The sequence below is a fragment of the Terrapene carolina genome, unplaced genomic scaffold (genome assembly GCF_002925995.2).
Source record: "Terrapene carolina triunguis isolate 2854851 unplaced genomic scaffold, T_m_triunguis-2.0 Scaffold58, whole genome shotgun sequence".
NCBI lineage: Eukaryota > Metazoa > Chordata > Testudines > Emydidae > Terrapene > Terrapene triunguis.
This window is the reverse complement of record NW_020664409.1, coordinates 99418896-99446336: the sequence shown is the minus strand read 5'-3', so window position 1 is coordinate 99446336 and position 27441 is coordinate 99418896. Positions and strand designations below refer to the sequence as shown.

The 27441-nt window shown below is 42.7% G+C and overlaps 2 protein-coding genes across 2 annotated transcripts in view; one reads left to right on the top strand and one right to left on the bottom strand.

Annotated features, from left to right (window-relative positions):
* The window catches only part of TG (thyroglobulin), a 207687-nt gene that overhangs the window by 50764 nt on the left and 129482 nt on the right, over nucleotides 1–27441 (bottom strand). The window lies entirely within an intron of this gene.
* SLA (Src like adaptor) lies at nucleotides 509–26291 on the top strand. The gene is made up of 8 exons (XM_024212774.2): nucleotides 509–592; nucleotides 6092–6185; nucleotides 12244–12343; nucleotides 15731–15817; nucleotides 17362–17465; nucleotides 19665–19796; nucleotides 22878–23010; nucleotides 24288–26291. Exons 2-8 carry the CDS (start codon nucleotides 6107–6109, stop codon nucleotides 24505–24507), a joined length of 855 nt encoding a protein of 284 aa, XP_024068542.1. The 5' UTR covers nucleotides 509–592; nucleotides 6092–6106; the 3' UTR covers nucleotides 24508–26291.

Genomic DNA, 27441 nt, shown 5'->3' with positions numbered 1-27441 from the left:
ATAGGAGTGGGCTAGTATTTGGACCAAAAGGCTGAGAATAAAGGAGGGTCTTGGGATATAGTCTGGCTGGAGCAAGACTCAGCATCTGATCTTGGGCAAAGCTTTGTGTTTCAATCTGCCAAGCTGCAGATCTAGAAAAGGCAGAACCTTACAGAAAACAAGCTAGAGGCTTTGGAGGTTGAACTGTATTGGATAAATGCATTAAGAAAACAAGAACAGCACTTTATGTATAACTAGCATAAAATACAGGTTATTTTGCTCATTTTCTAATGTGATCAAACAGAACCTAGTGTTAAATATTCAAAACCTCCCTGTTTTCCACAGCCCACAGAGAAAAAGTGTCACAGAGACCTTGAATAGTAACAGGAACCACATCTGTTGCAAACACTTCATGCCTTCCTTATTTCTCTCAGAGGAAGTATGTGGCCTGTTTGGCAAGTGTCGTTCTACATGATAGGGTGAAGTTCACAACACTCTCATTTGGCTGGCTGCTTCTCGACCTGATCAGCTGCAGGCAACATGAAAACTCTATCATGCCTGCTCCTTTCGTGAAACATCCTGCCAAGTGGAATACCATGCTCAGCATTTAAAGGTAATCATTGCTCTAATGCTTTCAGGATAGCATTCTTTGCATACTGGGCCAAACCTTCCAGTCCTTATTCAAGCAAAAGGCAGTTTTGTCCCAGTAAACAGTGCAGGATTTGGACTTTAAATATAAAAAGCCATCAAAGAGAGAGATGCAAAAGGTCCATTGGATCCTCTAGTCCCTCTCCTTGCCGGTGTTTGTAAATGTGAAATGAGCGTGAATTATATATTTCTACTAAAAATCTTAAAATAAAATGAGAGAGACAGACAGACGGCCAATGGTGAAGCAAACGTTCACATGCGATAACCTATGAGAAACATCACAGATATAACAGCAGGTTCATTTTTTAAACTCAAATTGTCAGGGATTCGCAAATGAGATTTCTCTGTGTTTTGCATGGTATTTGGATTTCACCATTTGTGCAAACTAGTAAAATGTGTTGTTTCAAATGTATACATTATGGAATGAGGAGTGTGCTGAATAAAAGTGACACACTCCCCTTTGTTTCCCAAAGATGTGTGGGATTTAGCCATACACTTCCTATGATTAATTCTTTGCAAATGCAGGGGTTTAATAAGCAGTTAATGGAGAAAAAACACCCAGCATATTATAAATGACGAACCATGGAATTCCTCATTTGAAATGTGCTCGTTTGTAAGCAGCTTCCTTGGAGAACTGGGATTAGTCATGTTCTTGCTTTGGGCAATATCTCTTGGGCATTCTGAATATATCTTTGAACAATCTCTGGGAAAGCAGACTAGTTTAAGATATGCAACGCTAATCGAAGTACCCCAACATGACATTGTCTTTAAAATAAATATTCTGTGTGATAAAACTGAATGGTACATACATTTTGAGCCAAATTTAGATCCATTTCTGCAGGTGCAAATATTTGGTACAAAACTGTGCTCACAATTATTTGGGTCCACAAGACCCCAGTCCTTCAATGAGCTCTATATGGCCTGACCCCTGTGCCTATACGGATCCCTGTTGAAGTCCAAGGTGCTCTGTTTGGCCCCATACGCAGAACTCACTGCAGGATCGGGGTCGTAGCCCTTTAAATACCTGAGCTGTGGGTGAAATCAAGAAGCGAAATGCCAAAGCAACCTGAATTGTGCTTTCAGACAATTGTGGCTACAATTATTTGCAGATGTAAGGATGGTTATGGAGTTGGGACTGAAAATGCAGGTCTTACGGTGAAATTCAAACTTTCATTAGAGCCTGAGTAATTGGTCTCTGTGTGAGGAAAGCCACTCTTAGACCTGCAGACAGACTAAGTGGTGTCAACGCAGCACCTCAGTGGCTACCATGCCTATGGGTTGAAATAAGTTTAATATAAGAGTTTGAACATGTTATGAACAGGACTATCTGACAGGGTTGCCTACAATAGCAGGGAACTGGACTTGGTGACCCAGGAGGTCCTCCCAGTCCTGTTCCTAAACAGCAGCTCCAGCAACTTCACTTCTCTATGCAAGATATTGGCCCATTGGAACCATGTAAGCATAGCTTCTATAATCGCTCCTTAACCTACATCCAGTAGGGCTCTCTGTGCCACCTGTTTTGAGATGGGCATAGAAACCTGCCAACATGGCACACAGGGGATGGAACCCTGTGTGTTTGCTCTGCCCACATACCAAGCTTACACAGGGTTTACATGGTACATAATGCCTTGAGTAGACTCTCCACTCTTGGGTGAATTTCAGCTAAACAATTACAGTTTCATAGGCATTTAGTTAGATGACAGAGAATCTGCTCATCCATAAGGCCACAATATATGTTGCTATGCAATTTTCCACCTGTCTTCTAGTGGTGCATGTTATATGCAAAATTCAGGAAAAATTGCTTAGTTTATTGTATCTTGATGCAGTGCACTGTATGCAAATACACATTACTTATCTGCACAGTCCACTTATGTACTGAAGAACCATGTGTGCCACCCTTTATTTAGATGAATGAAATACTACATAAGGCTGCTACCCATATACTCTGGACTCCCTTGAACTTACTTAAAAATGCAACTTAAGAGCTATGGTACAATCCATGAGCAATTTGAAAACACAAACATGTCCCCCCTGAATGGCTCCCTTCCCATTTTCAAATGCCTGGGAGCAGGGCCGCCGAGAGCGGGTTCGGGCCCCGGTGAAAAATTTTTTTTCGGGCCCCCCAGCAAGGGTGGATTGGCTAAACAGGGCCGACGAGAGGGGGGGAAGCCGGGCCCTGGGCTCCCTTCCGGACTGCCGGGCCCCAGTAAGGCAATGGGGGGGGGGGGGGAGAAAGCCGGGCCCCGGGAATTTGTACCGGCTTTCCCCGCCCCCCCCCCCTTGTCGGCCCTGCCTGGGAGGAAAGACGAACTTTGGAACATGCCCTGAAGTGCATGAAATGTGCCGTTACTCTGGCAAACTATATTGTGTGCCAAATGAACTGAAGCCCAAAGGCTGCTCTTTGCACTTTGGATAAGTGAATTGTGGGAAAGAGTCGCAACTTTTCACTCACTTCCCAAATTATTTATTTATTTTAAACAACTGTCATTAGTGGCAGTGAAATTTAACATGGAAAATGTTACTGATATATTTTAAAAAGTAGCTGTGGTGACATAAAAACCCTAGCTATAATCGCTTGAATGCACAAAACTTTACATTCAGAACTTTTTAGTTTTCTAAAGGCCAGGTTCTGCCAACTTTAGCCTCACTGAGCAGTTACCTGACTATGTGAGTTGTCCCACTGATCTCAGAAGGGCTACTCATGGAATAATGTGACAACTAGGACAAATGGAAAGTACTATGTTAAGGGAGGAATAATCAATTGCACAATTACAAAATGGGAAATGACTGCCTAGGAAGAAGTACTGCACAAAAGGATCTAGAGGTTATAGTGGATGACAAACTAAATGAGAGTCAACAACATAATACTGCTGCAAAAAAAGAGAACATCATTCTGGGATGTATTAGCAGGACTGCTGTAAGCAAGACACGAGAAGTAATTCTTTCACTTTACTCAGCACTGATAAGGCCTCAACTGGAGTACTGTGTCCAGTTCTGAGCATCACATCTCAGGAGAGATGGGGACAAATTGGAGAGCGTCCAGGGGAGAGCAATAAAAATGATTAAAGGTCTAGAAAACATGACCGACGAGGAAAGATTGAGAAAACTGGGTTTGTTTAGTCTGGAGAAGAGAAGACTGAAGGAGGATATGATAACAGTCTTCAAATACGTAACAGGTTGTTATAAAACAGTGGTTGATAAATTGTTCTCCTTACCCAGAGTACAGGACATGAAGTAATGGGCTTAAACTGAAGCAAGGGAGATTTAGGTTAGACATTAGGAAAATTTTTCTGACTGTAAAGGTAGTTAAGCCCTGGTAGTTAATTATCTAGGGAGGCTGTGAAATCTCCATCTTTGGAGGTTTATTAAGAACAGGTTAGTTAAACCCCTGTCAGGGATGGTCTACATAATACTTAGAATCATAGAATATCAGGGTTGGAAGGGACCTCAGGAGGTCATCTAGTCCAACCCACTGCTCAAAGCAGGACCAATCCCCAACTAAATCAAACTAAGTTTTGCCTCAGTGCAGGGGACTGGACTAGAGGACATAGCAAGATCCCTTCCAGTCCTACATTTTTGCAATTCTAAGAAGGATGCAGAATCTGTCCATATGTTCTCTTAGTTTCAGGCAACTGTATGCTCTGCTAACATGCACATTACATTCAAGGAGATATATTTGTCGCTATGCACAAAAGTCTTACATACATCTCAAGTGAACAGTTTTCATTTCCAAAATTTGTAAATCTGAACATTCAAGAACACTCTGCATATTTTAACGTGGGTTTAAGCAATGTAACTCCCACTGAAGTGAATGGGAGTCATGAGACTAAAAAGTTTCATATATTTAAAGCTTTAGGGTAAATTTTTCATTAGGGTCTAAGTGATTTAGGAGTAGAGCTTGCCGGGAATTTTTTGACTTTTTTTTTTTGTTGGAAAATGCTGACTTGTCAAAACTGAAACTTTTAGTGAAAATGTGTCAATTTCAATGAAACTTTCACTGAGAAGGACTCTCAGGACCAGGATGGAATTTCTGGTCAAAATCTGAGCGAGAGATCGGAATTTCTGGTCAAAATGAGAGATTATCTAAATCTAGCCCATTGTGAGTATGGACAGCAGACTGTGGCCCCAAGATTTAAGGTGTCTTTGAAATACCTAACATAGACAAGATAGATGAAATCAGCTTTTTCTGCACAGTTCACAGACTGTTTGGTAAATAGAGTAGGCACTGTGCTATAGGATTTGGTTAGGGCCAATGCTGTCAGTTTCTCAGACTAGCAGCCGGAAAGAGATAAAAATCATCCGATTTTAGGTAATGGTGTCAGGACATTTTGTTTTGTTGCTATTTTAAACAAGCATTGCTTAGCTATTCTGACTGTGAAACTAGGCTATAACATAAGCCAACCTCTGACTAATGGTGGTTCTATTCTATTCAGTTCTAGATAGGTTCTTATACCAGGTCAGAAAGGAACTTTCTATATATAGTTTAGAACAGGAGTAGGCAACCTATGGCACGTGTGCCGAAGGCGGCACGCGAGCTGATTTTCAGTGGCACTCACACTGCCCGGGTCCTGGCCACCGGTCCGGGGGGCTCTGCATTTTAATTTAATTTTAAATGAAGCTTCATAAACATTTTAAAAACCTTATTTACTTTACATACAACAATAGTTTAGTTATATATTATAGACTTATAGAAAGACCTTCTAAAAACGTTAAAATGTATGACTGGCACGCGAAACCTTAAATTAGAGTGAATAAATGAAGACTCGGCACCCCACTTCTGAAAGGTTGCCGACCCCTAGTTTAGAAGGAACAAGTTCCATAGCTGCCCACTGCAATGTTTCATGCATCTTCCTCTTGAGCATTTTGTTCTGACAAGACAAGATACTGACTAGATGGACCCTGGTCTCATCCAGTTTGGCAATTCCTATATTACTATGGGACCTTTCAGGATCAGAAGATTTTTGAGCCATTCTTTTTTAAAAAAAAAAAATGTCTTTGAGCACCTACAGCAAGACCAGAATTGCGTCAAAAGGAAACTGCAACACAACTCTGCCTGTACTTGGTAATGAAACATCAAAGCCGACATTGACAACAGATACGTCAAGCTAATCAATTGCCTCATCACTTCAGAACTCCAAATGTTGAGAAGTACATACACTCAGAAATACATGAGTATATATTCACCGTTTTGCTGTGACTTCCTATTATGCTAAGGTAGCGGTAATGGAAACTTTTGCTATGTACAGTACTTCTTAGCAACTTCCCTAGTTGTGGTTTTCTGCTATTCCCCTGATAAAAGCACCAAAGTGGTGAGAGTTTAGCAAATAGATACTCAACTGCATGTAAAACATCAGCTTTCAAAAGCCAACTATATAAAAACCCGAGAGTCTGAAATTGGGTCATTTTTATGCATTGGCACAGCGAGTGCTATCCTGAGTCCTTTTTTATGTCTCCTTTGTTTTAGTTCTGAAGTGCATTGATGAAAATAAAGAGAGCAATGGGAAATACTATGAAAACAACAAGAGCCCCGGCAGAAATAAACGTGCCACCCCAAACTGGTAAGCACTTTTTAATTTCTTTGAGGAAAAAAGTTACTGCATTTTTATTCACTTATCTTACATTTGAAAAAGTATGCTTGAGTGTGCTATGCAAGACCAGAGGTGTACAGTATAAGGTGTTCACTTTTAAGCGAGTTAGAACTCATTCTTTAGGAGTCATTTTTAAAAAATATTTAAAAATATTGTTTTAAATGTTTTAAAAACAAACAATTGCCCTTCAGTAGCACTCTTTGTGATGAGCTTCTCACAATTCAGAAGGCCCAGATCTTCTCCATAAACAAGAAATTGCACATTTGGGGTGTTTCCTGTGCATGTTTTATAAAACCTATTCCCACATTTTGCTTTGCTCAGGTTTTGTTGGTTTTAATCCCAATCTGGGAACCCTAATAATAATAATTCTGCACTCACACTGATCATTTCAAACATTTGCACCAAAACTAACATGCAGCCAACTTTTCATGCTGCTAAAAGTTATATGAAGCAATGACACATTTCAAGGACGGCAGCTACCAAAGGGGGTGGGGCGGGGGCTAGGTTGTCAACTGGCCCTATGTAGACACACAGGGGAAAAAATGTATAAGGCCTCCCACTATGCAACCTGGATTGTGATTCCGGGTGGCAAGGGGAAGAGACTCATGGCATTAATACTCACCACCACAAGAAAGTAGGTGAGGAATGGGCAGAGCTCACATGCCACAATGTGCTGGCCAGCTGGCACAAGGGGGAAGTAAGCTAGTCTTATAAAGGGATGCAGAAAATTACTCCCCTCCAGGTGCAAGAAGAGACTAGGGGAACAAATATGACTCTGAGTCATAGTTCTTTCCCAGGGCTTCTCCGAGGATGGCCCAACTATGTGCTAGCCCTTCCTCAGGGCAAGGGATCAATCTGGCCATGAGGGGCAGAAACTCCAGCACTATTTTTAGCACGAGCCAAGAACGAGCACTTCTATATTATCGACGTTTCAGGAAGCTGAGCAGCTCGGGGATTGATAATGGCATAAGGAGGAAGGTCCCCAGTTCAAATCCAGTTTAGACTGATATTTACTGAAAGCGGTTACTGTCAGATGGCTGGGTTTGTGGTCTGTGTGAAATGAGGTGACAGTCTCAATCCAGTTCTTTGCAGAGGTGTCCAACTTCCATTCAGTGCCCTTGTTGGTCTTCCCAACAGAAAGCAAGAACTGAATGGCCTTGAAAACTGACCTATTCTTTCTCTCATAATCATGGTCCCTTCGGGCTGCCATTGGGGAACACTGAATGGGTAGGGCGGTGAAGTTTGCATTGTTGCTGATCATGCTGTACTTGTTCTGTGGATACACCCAGGATTTTAGGGCTTGATCCAATGCCCCTGGAAGTCAACAGCATTCTTTCCATTGACTGAAACAGGCATTGGACCAGGCCCTTCGTCTCTATGGCTGTCAATCTAGCATCTTTCAGACCATAAACTCACATTGCCAAATACTGAATTTCTCCCTCAGTCGGTGTTTTAATGGAGTAAGGGTTTCAGGATTCGGTCCACAGTTTTATAACATTTTAAATAGTTTGGAAAAAATTGTTTCATCCTGGCTCATTTCAACAAGACATCGGCGATGCTGAAACTGAAGGAATGAAACAGAAGGGTAAAGGAAAGAACACAGAAGAGGAAGGAAAGGCAAAGTGAACTGTTACTTTGAGTCTGACTAGCTGTTCTGTAGTGATAACCTTTGTCGTCTGATCATTAGTTTTCCCTCCCATTCAGACCTGCACTCAGGTCATACCCCTACTTTTCCCCTCCGCCTCCAGTTTTAGTGCTGCTCAATGCACAGACAACAGAGGATCTTGTATGTTAAGCACAGCACTAAGCTAGGGGTATTGCATAAGTGGCACTACTCCAGCAGGCACCTCTGAGTCACAATTCTTCCTCTGCTTCCTCCAGCCTATACCAGCAGGATGTTGCCAGTTGAGCTGTGCCAGCCAGAGAGCAAGGGTGTGGGACCAGAGATGCCAAACCCGCGAAAAAACACAGAAATTTGGCTTGGTTTTGGCTTAATTGGCTTGTGAGTTGCTTGTTGACTAGTTTTTGGCTTCAGCTTGTTGCCTTCTTTTTTTTGATCGGCTCCCAGCAAGCAGGGGCAAGGGGGGAGTGAGTCCCAGACTGCACGCCAGGGGGATCTAGTCACATAGAGCGTTGGGGTGCTTAGGGATTGGCTTGTTTTGGCCTTGTTTTGAAATGGGATTAGCTTGATTTTTGGCTTATTGTGAAAGTCGGGGTGCTTATTTACCACGTGAAAGTTGGCAACTGTGTGAGAGACCCGGGCTTTGCCCATTCTTTGCCCCTTCCTGCCCACTTACTCCAGGGAGGGAATCAGCTGGTGTGTAGGTAGCCCAGTGTCTAGGTAGCCAATGCACGGGTGTTATGGGTATTATGCCCCCTTACTTCCGTATAGGGGTGCATAGTCCAAGTCACAAGATAGCCCTTATTGAGCAGGGTAAGGATATGTGTATGCTTATGAAATAAGTCTCTCAGCCTGGGACCACTCGTGCTAGTGGGGCTTGGGCTAGTCTGCTAAAAATAGCAATGTAGCCGTTGCAGAATTGGCCAAGCCTTGGGCTAGCCATCCAAGCTCGGAACCAAGGGCTCGGGTGGATCCGAGCTTGCATGACCAACCAAAGCTGGTGCCACAACATCCGGACAACTATTTCTAGTGCGCTCCCTCGAGCCCCGATAGCATGAATCCATTTACCCGGCCTAGGAGGCTCACTTCCAGCTACAGTATAGACGTAACCTAAAGTAGTTCATCTTTAGCTTCATGCCTCGCAAGACACCTCGGGGATATAGGTTTCTAAAACAACCATGCACCATGTATTCGGGCATAAATACTGTCGACAGATCACCTGATTCAGTGGAAATAACTGTTCTTAGATTTTTCCTTTGTAACTGTTGGACTGTTCCATTTTAGAGATGTCTTATATAACTAATAAACTGCTAAAGAAAGGATGGGTTCAGAAACCTCACTCAGGTTTCAGTTTGACATAATCAGAAGCTTTTTGGGTGGGGCTGGGCCAAATGTATCAAATCCCTTCAGAGCTTGGATTAGGGGCAGAAACATGGGTTGTATGGTCCCTGCACTGAAATACCAGTATTTGAATTAGCCACCGGCAAACCTGAGAGTGATTTTCGGTTTTGCAAAACCAAAACCCAGGAAGGTTTGGATCCAGATTTCATTTTAAATGGAACCCCAATGTTCGTGAAGTAGGGGGGACTGCTGGGGGGGCTCAGATAAATTAGGTTATTTTGTACCATCTCTAGTGTAAACACAGGCACTTTAAAAGGATGTAGCTGGTGGCCAGTTCAGAACTAGCAAATTAATGTGCAAAATTGAAACAAAAACAGAAGATAAAAGTGTATGTCAAATAATTACAGATCCTGCAGCCTAGAAACAAAGTAACACATCCACTGATGCATAGCAGAATGCAAGCCACCATGTAAGCAAGCGAGAAGGGCTGATAAGAACAGTTAGTTTTCCACTACATATCTCAGTATGGAAACTAAACCTTGCATAAATAGCTTCATGCTTTTAAAATCTGATGCTAAGATACTTTCATAAAATGCGACCAGTTTAAGCAAATGCCATTTCATTGAGAACTGTCGCTTGCCACTTTGCTTTGGTAATTCAGGGAAGCGGCGTGCATTTTTCAGTGTGTTTTTCCCTATCATTTATCTCCTTGCATTTATTTCTCCGCCATTCCTGAGGAGGATTCTACATTATGCACTATGTACACTAAGTCAGGTCTAGTCAGACTAAAGTACAAGGCAGCCTTTCGCGGACATAGGGATTTGTGAACTTCTGTTGCATAACAGAAAGGTAATTTGAGGCCCATTCGTCTCTTAGAATCTTTTTAAAACTATACAATATATCAAGCATACGACACTAGGCTAAAACCTGGGAGCTGCTCCAAGAGCACATCCTGGGAAACCCACCCCACTTAACTCACTGGCACGGGTCAGGTGAGAAGCTGCTGACACCATTTACACACATGCAACATGTTGATCAATTAATTCCTCCTTTAGCCCTTGATTCTGCAAGTCCCTGTGCAGAAGGATCCTTGCGCAGAACCTAAGGTTATCCTTAAGAAACCTTACTGCTCCTAACTGCCTAACAGGGCTACTTCCAAGCATGAGGGTTTACAGGGCCGAACTCTTATAGAACGGCAGTCTGTCCTGCACTGAAGCACCCCCTAAATATATCCACTAAACAGATCATCTCTTCCCTGGGCTCTGGTGTGAGAACAAGCATCCATCCAAAACTGATGTAGAAATTATTGATTTTTTTACATTTTTTTCAATTATTTTCATTCCAGCAAGGTACCCCACCTATCAGCCTCAGTAATATAAGAATAAGAATAACCTCTCTCAGCTCCTTCAACTCCCTCTTCCTCAAAGCCCACTACGTTTGGTTCGCCTTCCGTTAATATTATTAAGTAATAACAATTATAATTATTAATATTAATAATCATTATTATGAAGGATTATTTGTAGCGTGGTATTGCCAACCCAACTCCCTCCAGGCCTTCGTTCCTGATGCTGGCCCCAGATTTGAATAAATTGTGTGGGTTTAAAATGATCTACAGAGGAATTAGAAAGAAACAGACCTAGCAGGAAGTATGTGTGTGCACGCAGGCGTGTGTGCGTGCGAGCGCACACTCTTGTGACCTTTCTGCTCCACTCCCGTAATGCACTTTGTTTCTTATAAGCCCTTTCTATGCTAAGTTGAACTGAGACAGCAAGCGCCACGCAGGCCTGGGAGCTGACTCTGTCGTCCTTAAATAAAGGATATTGTCATATCACATTATTTGAAAATATGGTCAGTAGTTGTAACTTACACTGGGTCACAAATTGTCCTTGCCAGTCCAGCAGAGGCTCCTATGGCCCAGGTGGGAGGAGGGGAGCAGGTAGTGTTTGTACCACCATCACCCTCGCCAGCTATTTTGCTGAAGAGCAATTTTAAACTACCACCAGGGCTCCAATGGAAGCCACAATGTACCATGCCGCTCTCTCCCCATCTATTAGTGCTTTTCTGGCTGGCTCCAGACCCCTCAGTGGAGGAAGGGCTGCAGTTGCCTTCCACTGTCACAACCTTCCTCCATGCAGAATTTCCACCACTAAGGAAACCTGCACTCTGGGGTACGCTGGAAGAAGCCAGCGCATCAAGCCCCACATCTGCACTGCATGCAGAAAGATCCCCATTAAGAGTTCGACCCTAGGAAGCCCTGAGCAGCCTCTCATTGGGAGTTGTAGAAGCTCGGTACATATTGGGTTCAGCCCTATAAAGATGTGAACACTTGCAGAGTGTAACTTCAGTTCCTGCAGCTTTATTCGCAGTGCAATTCTGGTCTGGTGCAGGACGTTCCTCCCAAACTTCCTCCTTTCTGACCTCAGTTCTCAGAAAGACATTTGTACATGAATGAGCAAACCACACAAATTTACTTTTCCTTTTTTTTTTTAAATGAAAAAGCCTCTGTCTTCCATTCCCAAGACAGCTGCAGTGTGGGGGTAGGAGCGCCATGCATCCCATTAGTCACCCAGTCTAGTAACAAACCATAAACATAATAGGAAGGAGACATTGATTTTCTGGTTTCCTATTATTTTATGAAAAGTTCCCCCTCTTACTACACTTAAGGAATCTATTTTTGTACCTTTGAAAATATCAGTAAAGACGTATAATGCAATGAAAGATGCCTTTATCTAATATAATGTACCTGATCATCAGCATTACTTATATTGTAATTTAAGCCATTCATGCATGATGGTGTTATTCAACTGAGGCCATTTCCTAATACTATGCATATTTATTCATTTTGCTACTTTCAGACTGAGTCTCTTCTTTGCATATGGTAAGTATTAAACAAGGTCAGTCTGCAGAAGCTTTTGGCTAACTAGAAGTAAAGAAAGATCTACAAACTTACAGGTGCTCGTATTTACAGTGTTGTACAGTAGGCGTTGAGGGTGACTTTCTGAAGACATCCACCCAAGCTATGAATTTTATAATCCTTTAAAAATGACATTTTCATCTTTTTCCTAGGTCAGGAGAGCGATATCCTTGCTGTCCTCTGTGATTATCCCTCCCCGGATATAAGCCAGCCAATATTTCACACAGGAGAGAAACTACGTGTGATATCAGAGTAAGTTGTTCCTTTTTACATTAGCCCCCGATACAGCTGATGTGAGATAGGGAACAGCTTCTGGTTTAGTCATTTGAGGCTAGATGAACGCTGTGGTTTTTGTTTCTATTGAACAGGAGACTATTCAAGGCCTGTTGTTGCTGGGAAAGCATCTTATTGCTCAATGTGCAGTCCCAGATGGAGCGCTTCCTTTCAGGCACGCACATAGGGCTCGATTCTGCGAGTGCTTAACTCCCACTGGTAACGCAGGCCACCCAGCACCTCACAGGATTGAGCGATAGGAAATTCCAGGTGCTAAGTCAACGTACAGGGCCCAGTTCTAAAACGTGGACTCATCCTGCATGATATAAAATGGGATTACTTGCACGAGACTGATTCAGCTTTGGATAGGCATTTGAGTACTTAACCAAACTGAACCAATTTTAGAGTTGGAAAGGAAAAAATACTTTATCCTTATCCAAAATTTTCACGTAGGTTGAGGGTCTTTGGACTTTAGACTCCTGTTTGGACTCTCAGATAGAGATTACCCTGAGCCATGAATTTCAGATTGGGATCCAGATCACTTTCTCAGAGTTCTGAGGGATGCAGAGTTGGAGGTCCCATTCCGACCCTTCTCTAGTGTATTACAGACAGTTAGCCCCCTACACAAAGACATTATACAGAGCTAGATCCTCAGCTGGAGTAAACTGAAGTCAATAGCCCTGATGATCTGCTATGTCCATGTTTCGGAAGTAGTGGAGAGCGGCAACCAGAGGAAGTTGGCTGTGGCTCCTTGATCTTTGTCCACCCGGTCCTGACAAAAATTAGAGAAGTAACCAGTGTCCTCTAACTTTCATGAGTGGTACAAAGGACCTTACAACAGTGGAGGATCTGGGTCATGGTGCTCTGTCAACCATCCCCCCGCCACCCCAGATGTCCCATAAGGAGAAGGGCATATCAGGGGAGGGACCCTGGCATAGCAGGTGGAAGAGCTTCCACCAGCTTTCTGATGCTAGAATGTTTCCCTACGCAAAGGCAATTCTCCACCATTGTGTAAATGGTGCTAAATGGTCTTAGCAGACTAGAGATTCCAGCCCAAAATATCTATGCTGATTTAGAACAGCTAAGGTTTCTCTCTCTCTCTCTCTCTCTCTCTATATATATATATATAGAGAGAGAGAGAGACACGTTCTGTACATATGCTGCATATACTATATAGTACAGTCTAATTGTTAATATGGAACTTTGAAAACGAGATACATGTAGCACATATTTTTGTTTGTATGTTTGTCTGTTATGTACTGATCAACAAGTGCTGAAGTAAGCATTACATGAAAAGTTCTCTTCCTGTTTTGATTCAGCTATAGCGCAGAAAAAAACCTTGCAATGTTCTATGCAAGTAGGCACAACTCTCCTAAACAGAGGGTCTATTCTCCCCACTGGGGTATGTGTGGATGTTAATGGGAACTATGGGTAGGCATACACTAGCAGGAGGTACAGTCTCTCTCAGGTCACTCGAGAAACACACCACTCCGAGAAAGAAAAGGAGAGATGCTAGGTTGGTTAGAGCAGCAGTGATAGGAGAGCTGCCATGTCAAACGCAACCTTTCTATGCTGCACACATTGCTCCTGTTGTGTTATTTTTCTAAGCCTTTTATTCAAACAACTATGAGACAGTTCACAAGGAATAATGCTGAAATTACCACACTCACTTGGGACTCAAAACATTGCTGGTAATCATCTGCATGAGTCAGGGCGGCAACACAAAACACAGAATCTACTCAGAATAGATTACCTGTAATGGTCACTAGTACCTGGAGACGGTTAACAGTGTTAGGTAAGCAGTGCCAGGTTAGCCCCTGTGAAGATATAATGAATAACATTCAACGGAGGTCAGAGGCCAGCAGTTGACTTACTGGCTGGCTGATTAGCCTTGCCCACTGCACCTGGGAAAAGACCTCCAGCTTAACTGGCTGATCCTCATCAAAGGAGAAGCAGGAAATGGAGGTAGGGCACTGCCGTACCTCCCGGAGGCTGGAGCTACTGCTGGGAGGAACTGCTCCCAGAAACAAAAGTGGACAGAAGGGAGACTGCGAGAAATCCTATTATCAAAAGGCTCTGAGGTAAGAGCCAGGAACTTATCCGGGGGTGAGGGAAAGATTTGTTTGCTGAGGAGACTGGAAAAAAAAAAAAAGAGAGAGAAGAAAGCACAACAACTGAGTGCTAGAAACTACCTTCCTTGGATTGGGTGAGAAGGTTCCAGGCAGAATTCCCCCAGGGACAGAACTGGCTCATGAAGAGCAAGCTGGGGTCCAGTTGGAAAAGTGCGCTATGAGACAGGCCCCAACCTCTTAGAGTCTCTCACAGTCTGCTCACTCCCTGGACGTCATTCATTAGGGGCAGAGTTAACTCAGGAAGGAGGTCCGAGTTTGGATAAAAGAAGAAATAGGAGTCTTTGCTCAGGAGAGACTTTTTTTCTGGGCAAGGTTTTGAGACTGAGGAGGTATCTTTTAATTATTCTTCCGAGAATATGTGAAAATACCACCAGCAAAGTTATTCTCGTGGTATGTTTTACCTCAAATGGAAACAGGAAATCCCACAGATTTCGCACACGCAGTAGCACTTTAGTGAACATGCTGTACGCCAACGGAAGAGCTTCGCCTGTCATCGTAGTTAATCCACCTCCCTGAGAGGCAATAGCTATGTTAACGCGAGACGTCTCCCACCGACATAGAGCTGTTGACACGGCGGGATAGGTTGGTATAACTACATCGCTCATGGATGTGGATTTTTCAACCCCCTGAGCAACGTAGTTATACTGATATGGGTTGGTAGTGTAGACCTGGCCTAAGTGATTTGCCTAACGTCAGAAATAAAGTTTGATGAAGAGCCAGGAAAAGAACCCAGGTGTCTTGACTCCCAGTTCTATGCTTCAGCCACCAGGCCGTCCTATGCATTAGTGCCTGATCTGCAGTTCATTGAAGTAAATGAAAAGATTCCCATTGACAACAATGGGCTGTAAATCAGTCCTATTAGACTGCAAATCTAATCTCCAACTAGACTTTACGAATGCTCTGTTTCTAACTGTAATAAAGATGTTCAATATCAGAAACTTATTCTTGACTACAGGAATAGGTTTCACTACTTAAGCAGCAAATGGAACAAATATTTATTGTTTAATATTTAGCTTATTTCTGTGGACAATTTAAACAATAATGTAGCAAACAGTGAGATTTAGAAGATGAAATAATGTTAACAAAAAAAACGTAGATCTATGCGTGTGTTTCTGAATACTCAGATTAGTTAACAAATACTGCATTTTAGCCCATTTTCTGCTTTAGCATGTTTCTAAAATGAAAGCAGGCTCTCCAAACGTATTTGACCATACCCACCTTCTTGCTTTGACAGTGAAGGAGGTTGGTGGAGAGTCCATTCCCTCACTACCGGTCGAGAAAACTATATTCCAGGAAAATGCGTAGCAAAAGTTTACCATGGGTGAGTACATGCTTTCTCCACAGCATTCCAAAACTACAGGTGCTGTTATTTCACACATACCATAGTTTATAGGATCAACTTTTCATCCTTAATTAGGGGCCCTAAGTACTATCATAATCCAAATAATATAATATAAATAAATGGAGATATCCTATCTCCTAGAACTGGAAAGGACCTTGAAAGGTCATCAAGTCCAGCCCCCTGCCTTCACTAGCAGGACCAAGTACTGATTTTTGCCCCAGATCCCTAAGTGGTCCCCTCAAGGATTGAACTCACAACCCTGGGTTTAGCAGGCTAATGCTCAAACCACTGAGCTATCCCTCCCCCCTAATAACAACCACTAACACCACCACCACCAGCACCAGCCTGCTAGAAAAATCTATGTCAAGCAGAGATGACCTGAATTAAATATCTACATCTGAATTCCTTTGAACTTTGGGGATATTTCAATCCAGATCTAAATTTAGCAGCTGTTTTTATCAAAGCAAAACTCCAGTTTCAAACACCCAGAATCTTCTGATCCACTTCTGGATCCAAGCTGTGAGCTTTGGGCCCATCTCTAATTTTAAGACACTGATAAAAAGATCCAACTTATAAGAACTGGGGTGAAATTCACTGCTACGCACAAGGCCTATGCACTATTTAAGTCTCAATTAAGATAATGTGGTGGCCTGAGTGGGTCCCTGGGCTGGTCTTCTGCATAGGGGTGAATTCCCCCCGGTGAGGGAAAACTCAGTCTGAGACAAAACTGGAGTTTGTGTGAAAAACAGACCAACTAGAACAAAAGGGGAACTTCAAAAGGCTAATGAGATCATTCAAGAATGGAATCCCTGCACATTAAAATAGATACTGAAGGTTCAGAAGTCAGTTACTGCCCTCAGCCCCAACTGAGGAAATCCATTAAAGCATCTGCTTAAGTCTGTCACTATTCAGCAAAGCATTTTACCCGCTTAACTTTAGGCAAGTCCTTAAATTCTAAGGACTTCAATGGGAATTAGCCCTTGCTTATAGCTAAGCATGTGCTTAAGTCTCCTACTGAAGGTATCAGATACCTGACAGTAGGTGGTAGAGAAAATCAGCATGCCTGGTTCTACTCTCCCACCGGTAAAGCCCATTGAATTAAGACTGGTGTAAAACCAGAGTAAAGTGAGATCAGAATCTGGCCTAGCATATGCAGAATAATTACACCTCTGTCCCTGGATTAATAAATGTGGGTAACGACTCACAACAAGAAAAGGTTTAGTTATTTAAACTCAGTGACTTTTTTTAACACCAGTAAATGTTAGTGTTTCAAATTAATTGAGCTTGAAGGGTTTTGCCCTCTCTTATAGGGCCATTCTTAACGAAATTACTGGCATGAGTGAGAAGAGCAAGATTTGCCCCATAAACTGAGGAAATAATCCTGGGAATAGTTAAGAAAGCAACAGCAGAAGTTTACAGTGTCATTTTTGCAGTCCTTTTCTAGCTAGTCCTGCACTTTAAGGGCCATACGCTGCTCTCTCTCTCAGCCATGTCATTCTAGAACTTCTTTTCCTGTTTCACAGCTGGTTATTTGAAGGGCTGGGAAGAGAAAAAGCAGAGGAACTTCTACAGCTTCCCGACACCAAGGTTGGCTCCTTCATGATTAGAGAGAGCGAAACTAGGAAAGGTGAGAAAACATAACATTCCTCCCCACCCTGAATCTCAGACTGCGGCATCTCCTTTCAACTGGGCTTTCCATAGCTCTTAATTCTCTGCCTTTTTCACTGCACACACATCCGGCCAGAATTCTAAACCATAGGTAATAAAAAAATAACATACTGCACAGTGCAACATCTTCAACAATCACCTACATAACAAGCGGTGCTGGAAACATGGAAAACCACGGCTTTGGAGAGTTCCCTAATCACTGGCAATACAAAACATTATTTAAACACTGTTTATTTGGGTGGTAGCACCCAAAATGCTCCAAGGTCCCAAGCCATTTCAAACAGAGAGGAAGACCCAAAGGATGGGTAAAAGGGTCCCAGCCTTTGACTCAGTCCACAAAAAATACACAAAAGGTGGGGGTGGGGGTGGAAAGGAACGTAAAATACATAAAAAGTAACCAAACATATTTCCTATTTAGTTGTGTGGTTGTTTTGTTTTAAACTAAACACTTGGAATTTTCTTCTGACCACCCTTCCACCGCCAAAAAAAAAAAAAAAAAAAGGAGATATACCTATCTCGTAGTGCTGGAAGGGACCTGGTCATGGAGTCCAGTCCACTGCCTTCACAGTAGGACCAATTTTTGCCCCAGATCTCTAAATGGCCCACTCAAGGATTGAACTCACAACCCTGGGTTTAGCAGGCCAATGGCTCAAACCACTGAGCTATCCCTCCCCCTGACTGGCTGGTCAGAAAATGGGCTCCTCCCCTAAGGAAAATTTTAACTTTTTGTCAAAAAATCAAAACCTAAAATATTTCAGACAAAACCCAAAAAACATTGATTTGGGTGGTGCCTCAGGGGAGCTGTTATGTGGGTATCTCATACCCTCATTCTCCTCTGTAGGCTCGGATCCCTGGCTGCAGGGCCGGCTCCAGGCACCAGGCAACCAAGCTGGTGCTTGGGGCGGCACCTGCAGGGGGGCGGCGCGGCGCTCCGGCCGCCGGGGAGAGCGGAGCCCCCGCCGGGGCTCGCCGCCCTCTCCCCGGGGCTCCGGCCGCCCTCCCCCCCGGCGCCGGGGGGAGAGCGGAGCCCCCGCCGGGGCTCGCCGCCCTCGCGCGGCGAGGGCGGCGCGGGAGGCTTTTTTGCCTGGGGCAGCAAAAAAGCCAGAGCCGGCCCTGCCTGGCTGGACTACATCTGCACAATGGTCTCCTCTCTTGTTGAGCAATGCATGTTGGTGGCCCTGACCATAGTATTTCATGGGAGATATAATCTGGCTAGGGAGCACAATTTTTCAGTTTTTGTGTGTGTGTTTTTGACAAACCATCAGAGTTTTTCCTCGGAAAGCAGACTCTTCATGAAAAATTTTGACAGTAAATTAGGTTTTTGACAAAACAAAACACTTTTTGGAAATTTTTCATCCAGCCTGAATTTAAATCCCCTCACAGCAATTCCCAGCTTCAGTTCTAATGAGTGTACTCTTCCTTCCTAACATTTGGTCCCTTCCCACCTCACTTATAAATTAGATAGGAACACAAAGCGCATTCATTTTACAAACACATAGAAGTTTCACGCCCAGAGGGAAGGACGGTGAACAAACGTTACTGAGTCACCTTGCATATTTTTAACTTTGCTAGGTGCAGGATGATGAGCACAGTATAAGAACATGAATAGAATAGGGCCCCCTCTGGCCTGTTAAGGAATGGTATTAATGGGTTTCAAAGGGAGTGTCCATAGTAGTCCTGCCCACATGGCTCCGATATGGGGCTTCCAAAAATTGCAGGGTGCAGAATTAAATGGGAAAAGATCCTCAGAGCTCCAGGGAAAGACAGCAAGGGGAAGAAATTAAATAAAAAACAAACAGGTGAGGATTTTCAAAAGTTCCTAAGGAATCTAAGTGCCCAGCATCTAACCCCTTTGGGCCCTTTTGAAAATCCTACCAACAAGCTTCAAGGAAAAATTGTTGGAGCTTTAGAGTAACTCACCATCAGGGATTTAGGGCTATAATCACCGACCCTCTGCTCTATCTGTCTCTATTTGAGATCTTTAAATCAGAAAGGTCATTTAGCTTTTTCAGATTCTTCGAGGGCACACCTGTTACTGTGGCACCACATTTCAGAGCTGGTCTGACTTTAGTCAGCAGCCACAGAGGTCTGTGAAATGCGCCTTTGTTTTCCTAGGATTGTGACTACTTGAGGTCATTTGGTTCTCCTGTTTCTGCAGGATTATATTCATTGTCAGTCCGGCACAGGCAAGTGAAACATTATAGGATCTTCCGCTTGCCGAATAACTGGTATTACATCTCTCCACGGCAAACATTTCAGTGCCTTGAGGACCTTGTGAATCACTATTCAGGTAAGTCCCTTGGGACTTGTAACTGCAGGAACACAATATGTTTCACCAGCAATGGTAAAATATCATGCAGTGCATGGCCCAGGGGAGTCCTGGGACCTGACTGGGGATCTTAGGTGTTACTGTAGTACAAAATAAATAATAATACTAATGATTAATAATAGAGAAATTTGGCTTCTGCCCACTGTACTTTTTTTACTTCACTTCCCACCCCCTCAATTCTTATCTCCCACGGCATTCCTCCACTATTAATCCAGCAGAAAGAAAGACTACAGCTCAGCTGAGTACAGGCAGTACAGATAGACAAAGCCATGTTAAATGAAACCAGCCTCTGATATGGTTACAGCTACCATTGTTCAATGTAGCGTCACAACAGCATTTTCCCCCCTGGAATGATGTGCCAACTGTATTAGCTTCTTCACACCTATCATACTACACAACCTTGTTTGTATCAGTGCGTGCTGGGAAAATTAGTCAGTTACTCTGTTATTGCCTTAGCTGCTTCGTTCTGGATTTGTATTAGTGCAGCTCAGAGCAAATATGGCCTAAGACCTCAAAGTTTATGTAATCATTATGGACTAAATTCTGATCTCAGTTATACTGATGTCAGTCCAGAGAAACTACACTGGTTTTAATGGAGTTACTCCAGATTTATGTCAGTACAACTCAGATCAGAAAGTAGTCTTATATTAAATACCATAGTTAAGTAAGTGCTGCAATGACATCATATGAAAACCAGAAAGGTTTAAAATGAAAGAGGAAGAAGGTTTGGAATAAACTAATCACACCGTACTTGTGAAGAATAAATGGTTCTAGTCTTTCAATTAATAACAACAATGAAATCATTTAAAAGGTGTGAAGCCACAATATTTGCATAATGCTGGCCAAATTGAAATACTGTGTGTAGGCCAAAAAGCCTACTTTTAAGTAAGGAAGGAAAATGTTCTGTTTAATAACTTGTATGTTGATGTAGTAATATGATAAAAGGAGTTTTTTAGACCAGCTTGTGGAAAGAAGCAGTAATAAACTTGACAGGATACTAATCTCTTTTCTGAAATGTTTTAGTTAGTTGATTTTTCCCTTTAAAAAAAAAAAGTATTTCTGTCAAGGAAGGACATGAGAATCTGAAACTTTATAATCCACAACATCTGGATGACGATGATCAACATTTTGTCTCTGAATGACTTTCCCCTCTCTGAGAATATGCAAAATTGATAGTGAAATAAGTGTATGGGAAAAAAAACCCAGAATTTACCAATTACATGGTGCTATTCATTAGCACAGGTTAGAGCAGTCAAGGGGCAGCTCTACTTTGTACATTGGAATATTTTACAAGTGTTCATAGTGGTGAACATGTGTTGATGCTTTTGTTGGGTAAGTTACACATGATGAACCTGATTGTCTGCTGCTTTGTCTTTTGTATAGTCATGTACTGCAGTGCAGAGTGAGAGTAGAGTAGGTGGAAGTACTACTCAGTCAGAATAGTGGCATTTTACATCCATGTTGTGCCCCAATGGTTAGTTCACTGGCCTAGGGTCAGGAAGACCAAGGTTCAAATCCCTGCTCTACTAAAAAAAATTTTTGTGACATTGGGGAAGTCAGTCTCTCTATGCCTCAGTTGCCCACCTATGAAAGGGGGATAATAGTCCTTCCCTTCCCACAAAGGCTTTGGGAGGATATATGCATTAACGATGATGAGGTGTAAGATAATGGATGCCATACAAATACCTCAATTAGGTGTAAGTGACTATGCAAGAGGCAAGGCAGTGCAAAATCTGGCTCTATTTCTCCAAATCAACACCCCTCTTTTGTCTGATATACCCAATCAGAGTCCACATTCTTCTGCATAACCTCAACAAGCTATGTGATACAGGGTGCTCCTGAATACCAACGCTTTAACAATATAACTAAATGAAAAGCCTCATTATACATGTTTAAACTGTGCTAGAATCCTGGATGTGCTCATCTCAAACAGGAATCTAATTAGGAATAGAACTAAGCTTCTCAAGAACACGGCATCATTATCAACTTGCAATGTGTATATTTCAATCCATTCTGGCCCCACCCACTTTACTGCACCAATATTCCCTCTAATGTTTTACATCCGTGTGCGGAATGAATTTTGTTACGTGCAGCAATATGGAGGTGATGTGTGGTGCGGGTGGGGCCGAGGAGTTCAGAGTGTGGGAGGGGGATCAGGGCTCAGGCAAAGGGTTGGGTACAGGGGGTGAGGGCTCTGGGTTGGGGCCAAGGATGAGGGGTTCGGGATGCAGGAGGGGGATCAGGGCTGGGGCGGGGAGAGAGGACTTCCCCCAGTCCTCCCTCACCACAGCAGCTCAGGGCTGAGTGAGAGGCACCTCTCCTGGGCTGCAGCTCTGGCAGACCTGGGCTGGGCCAGGGCAGGGGCTCTCTCCCCAGCAGCTCTGGCAGGGTGGGGCAGGGCAGGGCTGGGCCCAGGCGGGGGTGGGGCTCCTCTCCCCAGCAGCTCCAATGGGGCTAGGCCGGGGGAGGGGTGCCTCTTCCCAGCTGCGTGGCTCTTGATAGCCTGCTGAATGACCGTGCAGTTTACAGGGAACTTAGCTGCATACCATCATTGCCACAAATAGATCTGATTTTTACTCACTATGGCTGATATTCACCGTGAGCCCAAAGCCAGCACAAAGTTCAACTATTCTCAAAATGGGGCTTAGGTGGGAGATACGTCGTGCGCAGGCCTCGTATGGCCTTATGCTCAGGGGTGTTATCATTACCAGAAAGGGTGTGGTTAGCTCTAGAAAGTCTGATGTCCTCAGCAGTTACACTGAAGTTATAGCAATGTAAAAACTGTGGTAAGCAATTAGGCCCAAACATAAGTACCAGCATGTTACAATAAAAAGCCTAGTAACAAAGAACAAAACCACCTAACACAGTATGCCATAATGCAATTCAACAATTGTATGCCACAGTGTCCAGCGTCTAAATGACTATCCTACTTACCACACACACATCTCCAAGAACGTTTAGTGGAGAAAACATTGGTGCTAGAAAATGAGACACTATTGGGCAATATTGGATAACTCATCCGGTATTGGTTTCTTCATTCAGAGGTACCTGATGGTCTGTGCTGTGTCCTTACAACACCCTGTCTTGCTCAGTGCACTAACAACAATGCAGTGAGGAACCAAGAACCGCCTGTGGTGATGAGGAACAAAAATTTCAACTGGAAAAACATTCACAGGTACCACATCTTCCATACAGCATCTGAGTCTACATGCTAAATATATACTTGCAATTACAGAAAATAAGAAGAAGCTATTCACTTCTGCTGAGGTCAATATTAAGGCTTAAGGCTGAAATTTCCCAAGCCACTGAGGGCTTTGTAACAGGGGAATGGGGCATCCAAATCTCTCAGGTGACTGAACATTTCAGTCTAAGTGTTCACTTATGCAAATTTTGGTGCATTTAACTACCTCCACAGATTCTTACTGGCAGATATGGGGCTGCTATGGGTAATGTGGTTGACAATGAAGTCTGCCAAGGATATTCCCCCAATAAAGATATACACACACAGATTACACCGGCTGAGAATCTGGCCTACTATATCTAAGAATGAATGCACATAATCTGAAAAAGCTTCAACTTGCCCAAATTGCAGCAACACAGGCCACCATGAACACATTATCCCAGAGTTCAGCTCTCTTCACTGGCTTCTAATTTAATACAGAGCCCAGTTGAAGGTCTTTGTCATGATATTCAATGCCCTCCATGGGATTTGTAGAACCATGAGTGGAACTGGAGAAAGAGGGTCAGGTTTCAGGAGGGAGATAGTTTGGCATCACACCAGAGGCTCAGGTAGGTGCTATCAGACAAAAAACAAGCCTTTCAGCATAGAACACGTCTCTATGCATGCTCTGTAGAGATCTCTTTCCTACAAGTCTAGCTGCCTGTAGCTAGATCTAGCCACCTGAGAGATCACCCCTCCCTCCACAACTAGATCCTACCAAGACAGTTACTTTCCACCTAACCTGTGACACTGTCAACCAGTGTGGGAGGGGCTCATGAAAGCATGGAGCTGGGATTGGACAGAGGAAGCTACTCCCACAAGAAATAAGAATGACCACAGAGAAATAATCAATTTCAGAAATACATGCCCAACTCATTTCTTCAATGTAAGCTTCTCTCAATAAGCTATGCAGCCCCCTCCTCTCGTCAAAACCACCTCATTCACTTGCTCACACAGACAAAACCCACATGCTACTTAAGCAATTCCTCCTACAAGCTGGGAAGAAAGAGAGACTTTCGTTCTTTTTTCTGTATTTTAAACACATCAAAGTTGCTCAGATATTACTGTGCTGAGGGACATTTAAGGAAACAGAGGAGACACAGAATTGATCACAATCAGCTATGAGGCAGGAGTTGTTTCTTTTATGCAACCATGTAGCACTAACAAACTAGTAAGTCCAGTATACGGATCTGAAACGTTAAACATGACTTTTTTTTTTTTTTTTTTTTAAGGCTGCAGATAAGTAACGAAGAACCAGAAAACACACTGGCCATGGATGATTCCTGTCTCAGCTACGGCCTCAGGGAAAGTATCGCCTCTTACATCTCCCTAGCAGGCGAGGACAACTCTTCCTTTCTGAGTAGCAGAAAGAAAAAAAGCCAGTCTCTCATATACACTGGAAGCAAACGCAAGAGTACCCTCCATTTGCCAACTACATATTATGAAGAATGAACTTGAGACAGATGCAGTCCACAGAAAAAGAACTGAGTTGTAAGAGCAAACCATGACCACCAGGCAGTCCTACCACAGCTGAAAGACACAAGCATACCAGCGGATGATCAAAGAGGAGATTGAAGGAAATGAAGCCAAAATTAATGCTGGTTTTGTGTTTGTACGGATTTTGAATGTTAACCAGATACTTTAAAAAAAAAAACCATCTCAGCTACTATGTACATAAATAATAACACTGCACCTTTAATTTGCTCATGCACAGGTTATAATTTAAGTTGAGAGAGGAACTCTAACTAAAAAATGATAAAGTGAAGCAAATGACTACTCAACAAAAGGTGAAATCACCACTGCACCAAGGGCCAGAGTGAGGTTTAGGCACCACTTAAGACTCACTTGAGCCTTCATACTAGGCCTTATGTTGGCACCATCCTCAGGAGTGAATATCACACAGTGTTATTAGAAAAGGATGGGTTTGCTGTTCATCACCTTTTCTGTGTCATTAGAAGACTCTCAGCAATAAGGCTATTCTCTTCTGGATGCAAAGTTATTTCCATCTCTGCTGCAGAGAAATCAGAAACTCACTGGCTCCCCAAAGACAATTAAAACGCAGCTGGTATCTAACTTCCAAGAACTGTTTTGGTGACACTGAATCGAGACTGAATTTCATCTTCTTGGGAAAAAAAACAAAACAAACCTGCTCTTCGCAATGGTTTAACTCAGCTGCTGGCAATGCCAAGTGAAATCACAAGACAGAGCAATCTTGGAGTTGTTCTTCGCAGTGAGCTAAACGGCTTCAAAGTGGATACCTGGGTGTAACAGAGTAGAATTCAGCTGCTCAGGCCCAATCTAGTAATATACACCAGGAAATGTTTTAAAATGACATTTAAAGTATGCTCAGATTAGGTCCTACAGTCATAGTGAGTTGCAGTATGTCTGAAATTTGTGTGAAAGTGCTCAGATTTCAACTTAATTTCTTGAAGGCTACATATATTTATGTATAATATTTATATTAAATGCTTTTTATTTCTAAACTATATAATAGTTTAGCAGCAACAGGTACAAGAGATTTTTTTTCTGAACATCTTTTCTGAAAAGATACATGAAATAGCAATAAGAGAGGGGTTCCCAAACTTTTTAACTGCATAACCCCATTTTAATGAAGTATTTCCTGCCAGGACCCCAGGCAGGATGGAGGTCACACCACAGAGAGGATACCATTTTGCTCTACAAAATTGCGTCCTCAGCACACTGTGACCTCATATGTATGGTGCATGCAAAGTCTCTTTGTGCAGAGGATGCCATTTAGTTGAGCAAAATGGCATTCTCCACGCATTGTGACTTCACACACACTGTACATGGGAGGTCATGCTGTGCGGACCAAAATGGAATCCTCCGCATGGTAGGGATGGCCATGACCCCATCGGCTAATGGCACGACCCCATTTAGGCTCGCAACCCACAGTTTGGGAACAGCTGCAATCAGATATTACCTAAAGCCATCTAGTGACAAATAGATTGAACCATCATGGACTAGAGTATCTTCTGATGCACATGTATCTTTTCTGTAGGTCTGTAAATGAAATAACAATTTGGCCCTTTGAACCCTGACTCTCCAGTGCCTTCAGCTTCAAGGGAGTCATTTACCCCTGTAGGAATAAAACTGTACCATCCATGTACATGAATTGAGAATTTTGACTTTAACACAGCCACTCTGCACAGGTCTAAATGACTATCCAAGGTAGGGATCACTGAAGAACTGGGTCCTTTATGGATATCTTCTGTACTTGTCTCTTAGCACAATCTGTGTATGTCATAAAAGTTCACAATGATCTATGTAAACAGTCCATAGTCTGATTAAAAACATTTGGGAACAATAAAACGTGAATGTAACTTACTTACAAATAGCGACCACCACAAAACAAAATAGACTCAGGAACTCTAGATGTTTGTACACTCTAATATATTGCTACTAAAGGGTTGGGCTCTTAACCAATGAAACATATATGTGAAGCATTACCATTTTCTAAAGCACGTCTTTGTATTTATTCCCCATTAAAATAATATGTAATCGCTATTCAGCTCTATGTTAAGTTTGTTGTCTATGGTAACCTGAGGGTTCATTAGCATAGAGGCATGAAAACACACACTCTTAGCTTACTAGCACACCCACCTCTTTGTGTATGAATATTTCAAGAAAATACTTTAATATTTACAGTACAGTAGTGAGCTGTCAAACTCATTCTAATGAGAGGGATAAATTACATTTTTAATTACGGTTTGATGGCTGGTACTACAAAGTTAGGATCATATACCACCCTCCAGATAGCAGATCTCTCACTGATAACCATTAGGGTTTTGCACAAAGACAGAGGATAACTATACTTTTAGTTAGGCCTTGTGTAAAACTTTCAAAAGCAGCTAAGTTACTGTGGAGCGTAAGTCTCAGTTCCAAAGTGACTTCAGTGCATATGTCTCATCGAAAGTCCCTTGTCTCTATCAAAGTTCCACTGGTTTAACTAAAGGTGGATATTCACTGACTTAGTTATTGCATGCAGTGTAGTTGTAGCTAGGGTGACCAGATGTCCCATTTTCAAAGGGACAATCACGTTTTTGGGGACTTTTTCTTATATAGGAGCCTATTACCCTCCACCCCCTGTCCCGTTTTTTCACAGTTACTATCTGGTAACCCTAGTTGTAGCCATGTTGGTCCCAGGATATTAGAGAGACAATGTGGGTGAAGTAATATCTTTTATTGGACCAACTTCTATTGGTGAGAGAGACAAGATGGTCCAATAAAAGATAAAGATAAAAGGTTCCATCGAGACTCTTAATTTGATTTAAATCTTGGTCATATCAATTTCTTAACTCAATTCCTTACCTCATTAAGCTAAATGGATATTGGTCAGGTTTAAATAAAACAGAGCCCTCACAGAGT